Source organism: Haliaeetus albicilla, chromosome 30, assembly GCF_947461875.1.
Source record: "Haliaeetus albicilla chromosome 30, bHalAlb1.1, whole genome shotgun sequence".
NCBI lineage: Eukaryota > Metazoa > Chordata > Aves > Accipitriformes > Accipitridae > Haliaeetus > Haliaeetus albicilla.
The window spans coordinates 1,924,148-1,928,495 of record NC_091512.1 but is presented as its reverse complement, the minus strand read 5'-3'; the positions used below and the strand labels follow the sequence as shown (position 1 = coordinate 1,928,495).

The 4,348-nt window shown below is 51.8% G+C and overlaps 1 protein-coding gene across 1 annotated transcript; it reads left to right on the top strand.

Moving 5' to 3' along the window:
- Positions 1 to 1,041: 1,041 nt before the first annotated feature.
- LOC138682960 (olfactory receptor 14C36-like) lies at positions 1,042 to 2,112 on the top strand. Its single transcript, XM_069774489.1, has one exon. It carries the CDS (start codon positions 1,042 to 1,044, stop codon positions 1,966 to 1,968), a length of 927 nt encoding a protein of 308 aa, XP_069630590.1. The 3' UTR covers positions 1,969 to 2,112.
- The last annotated feature ends 2,236 nt before the right edge of the window (positions 2,113 to 4,348 follow it).

Genomic DNA, 4,348 nt, shown 5'->3' with positions numbered 1-4,348 from the left:
TCACACACTGATCTTGTGGGTCCTCCCATGCAGCTGTGACCATGGGAACAAGGTTACAGGTGTCCAAGCTCTCCTCCAAGCTGTGGGGCTGTGGGCAATGCAGCCTGTGTCATTCCCCAGGAAATGAGCTGACTCTCCCTTCCTGAGATACCATCATCAGGACACTTGGCTATTTTCTTGGGGTGTCCTTTCAAGCTGTGAGCTGCCCTCCAGGATGCAGGTCTGTCCCATAGCATCTTGGTGTTCCTGAATGCCGCATGGAAAAGCACAGAGGCACCATGACTGAGGAAATGCTGCTGGGTTTGTGAAATGAACCATGTGTGTCCTTGGCAAGAAGTGGGGTGCAGAGACCTTGAGAAAGGGGGAGTCACTTGGTGTTGGACAGTGGGTGACTCTGCTCTCAGTAGTGCCTGGAGTATTTTCAAGTTAACACAGGGGTGTGATTACATTCCACCTCAGAAAGGTGAGAGCTCAGTGTAGCTGGCAACAAGACAGAGTGACAGACCTGCTGCCCTCCCTCTGCACTAAGCCACAGGCAATCCTCTTGCCTCACAGGACACACTTTGTTTTCTCCGAGTGAAGCACAAATGATGAGGGTTTCTGAAATCCAAGAAAATCACCAGGTGAGATAGTGGAGAGCTCTAAACCCCCACCTTTCACTCAAACACTGTTTTGATTGTGGTTTCTTAGCACTGGGAGTGCAGATGTAGAGAAACACTTTTACGTTAGGAGCAGTTTCATCTGACCAATTCAAACACCAGGACTGACCCCCCTCAACAGACATGATTCCCAGAAACCCACTGCTGCAAAGCAGGGCTGACTCCTTGGCAGCCAATGGGCAGAGGTCCTGCTCCTCACGACATACGCAGCCAGCACCAACCAGAGCTCCAGCAATGGAGCTGAACAGAGATCTCCTTGAAATGGAAACAATGCGGTGAACATGTATTATGAGAAATGGCTTTGATTTTGGTCAGAGAATAATGCCCTAACTTGTCACTGTCCTTGCCTCCCTGTTCAGTGCTCCACACCCAGAGGCAGCAGATGTCCAACAGCAGCTCCATCACTGAGTTCCTCCTCCTGGCATTTGCAGACACACGGGAGCTGCAGCTCTTGCACTTCTGGCTCTTCCTGGGCATGTATCTGGTTGCCCTCCTGGCCAACGGCCTCATCATCACCGCCATAGCCTGTGACCACCGCCTCCACACACCCATGTACTTCTTCCTCCTCAATCTCTCCCTCCTTGACCTGGGCTCCATCTCCACCACTGTCCCCAAAGCCATGGCCAACTCCCTCTGGGACACCAGGGCCATCTCTTACCCAGGATGTGCTGCACAGGTCTTTCTGATTCTCTTTTTGTTGTCAGCAGAGTATTTTCTTCTCACTGTCATGGCCTACGACCGCTACGTTGCCATCTGCAAACCCCTACGCTACGGGACCCTCTTGGGCAGCAGAGCTTGTGCCCACATGGCAGCAGCTGCCTGGGGCAGTGGGTTTCTCTATGCTGTGCTGCACACTGCCAACACATTTTCAGTACCCCTCTGTCGAGGCAATGCTGTGGACCAGTTCTTCTGTGAAATCCCCCAGATCCTCAAGCTCGCCTGCTCAGATGCCTACCTCAGGGATGTTGGGGTACTTGTAGTTAGTGTCTCTTTTGTATTTGGGTGTTTTGTTTTCATTGTGCTTTCCTACGGGCAGATCTTCAGGGCTGTGCTAAGGATCCCCTCTGAGCAGGGACAGCACAAAGCCTTTTCCACCTGCCTCCCTCACCTCACCGTGGTCTCCTTGTTTGTAAGCACTGGCATGTTTGCCTACCTGAAGCCCCCCTCCATCTCCTCCCCAACCCTGGACCTGCTGGTGGCAGTTCTGTACTCAGTGGTGCCTCCAGCCTTGAACCCCCTCATCTACAGCATGAGAAACCATGAGATCAAGGATGCCCTGAGAAAACTAATCCCTGGATACTTTCCATAAGGAATAAAGTGCCTGTTGTCTTTTGCATAGGTCTCATAATATATCTCATTACAGGGTCAGCCTATTCTGGTATTTCTTTTATGAATATTTTGGGTTTGATGGCTTCTTTAATACTTTTGGACTGTTATTTTTGTTTGTTTGTTTTGTTTTATTTTACCTATCTGAATGCTTTCCACTAAGAAATGTTTTATTGCTCTTGTTTCTAATTCACAGTCTATCCAGATTTTCTGTGACCTAATGCTGTGCAAATGAGGAGCCATACCCTCTGTGTGTTTAAACAAAATAAAGGGCCCTGCAGTGACTTGTTTTTCTGAGATCCTTCCTCCAACACCTTCTCTGCAGCTGCAGGGAGCAGTGCCTGTGTGCAGAGGGGAAGAAGAAAAGAGTCCTGGCACAGCAGCACTGCCAGGGAGCACCAACGCTTGGTCTTTCCTGAGCTGCTCTCCTCCCACTTCCATGCTTTCCTTTGAACCCTTGGGTTGGTGGAAGGCCTGAGTGCTCTTCAAGCATGGTTAGAGTCCTGCTGTTTGGCAGGCCTGTGGCCGCAGGCAAGGACAGGCAATGGGCACTTGTGTGACAGAGCTGGCCTCCATAGCAGCATTTCCATCATACAAGGGGATCTCCTCAGGCCTTGTGCAACAGATGCCCCCCCCTCTTGGGCTCACCCCTCTCCACTCCCGAGGAGCTGCTGTGCCCTTCAGAGGGTCTGGGGCTGTGGGGTGAGTGCCCAGAGCTCTGCAGCACCCTGTGGTGGGCACTGCTGTGGGGTCATGCCAGACTGGGCTGCACTGGGCAGAGGGCAGGGGAGGTGCAGAGAGGTCAGGGGAAGTGGGGAGAGTTTAGGGGGAGCTGTGCTGGGCTGGAAAGTGACCAGCAGAGAAAAATACCAGTGTATAGCTTGTAGTATGTGACCATGCAGGGCAAGAACTCACATCGAAGGTTTGTGGTGCAGAGGCAGGGCTTGTGGCAAGCATGGAAGACATGCAGGTGCAGGAGAGAGGAGGAGGCCGGTCTGTGCCCTTGGTGGTGTGGACAGACAGGGAAGGTGGCTGAGGGTCTTTGTCACTCCCAGTGTCTCTCATTGGCCATTTCCAGCACCTGCTGGTCACCCCAACTTTGCAGGTGAGTTTTACTGTGAGGCCATCTCCATCTTCCTGCTGGTCCAAGGGCTGGTTTGGGGAAACAGACAGCCCTGCCCAGCCTCTCTCCTTCACCAGACCCTGGAGCAGAGCTATTTGCAAAGCCCCATATGGGACAAGGCTGCAGCAGGGCAGGGGTCGGGACAGGTAGAAAGCAGGAATTTCTATTGCCTTTGTTGTGGAGGTATGTGTGTAGGAGAAGAAAAGCTCACCTGGACATGCTGGTTGCAATGAATTCAGAAGCAAACAGAAGACCTTTGGTCACTTCTGAAGAGACCAAGGCTGAACAAGGGAAATGCAGGGCTGCTGCTGAATGGGGAAGGTGATTTAATAAGAGCAGCCACAGGTGGGGCTGAAGGAATGAATACCTGCTGTGCCTGAGTCTTTCCTGAAATGGTCTCCAGGCCCCTGTGCTCAGGGAAAGGCTTCAAGGGCGAGGAGAGTATGCATTGGCATGAAAGTCAGGAAATCCTGCAAGGTCTGAGGCCAGTTTCTGCCCTTGCAGGGGACTAACCCTGGCAATGACACAGGCGGGGGGGCTGCCTGGCTGGGAGGAGGCCTTTTGGAAAGGTCTTGGTGGGCTGCAAGGTGGACAGGATGCAGCCGTGTGCCTTAGTAGCAAATGAGGACAGGAGCACTGTGGGCTATGTGAACAGGAGCACGGCCAGGTGATTGAGGGAAGAGATTCTGGACTTTTGCAAGTCCTTGGATGTGGTTTCCCATAGTCTCCTTAGAGCAGATTGTTGACATCTGGACTGACGACGTGGACGATGCAGTGCATGGGAAATTGGCTGGACGATCAGAAACAAATTCCATCAGTGGTGCAAAGTCCTCTGAGGAGCCAGATACTAGCAGCATCCCTCTGTGATCAGCAAAATTTCATAGAAGATCATTAAAAGCTGGAAATCAAGACTTTTTCTGCTATTACATAGGTTTCCTTTTCTGCATAGGCTTCCACATTTTTCTAAAATTTAACTTCTGGTCTTGATTCAGTTGTCCGCACAGAAATGGCCATGGCATCCAAGATGCCCTGTGGTAACTGAAGTAGCTGTGTGGGAAAAGTGATGCAGGAATCCTTCAGATTTATGAGTGGGTTTGCAGGCAGGGAAGCTCTGGGGTGGTGCAGGGCATCACCTTCCTCCAGTGCTGCTGGGTAGGCTGTGAAGAGGCCTCTCAAGCACAGCAGACAGTATGTCCCCTTGGATGGTGGCTGTGAGGTCACTTCTGACTGGTCAACAGCA

Bases quoted from the DNA above. Each gene is read 5' to 3' on its own strand.
- LOC138682960 (XM_069774489.1), top strand. From the start codon at position 1,042: ATGTCCAACAGCAGCTCCATCACTGAGTTCCTCCTCCTGGCATTTGCA.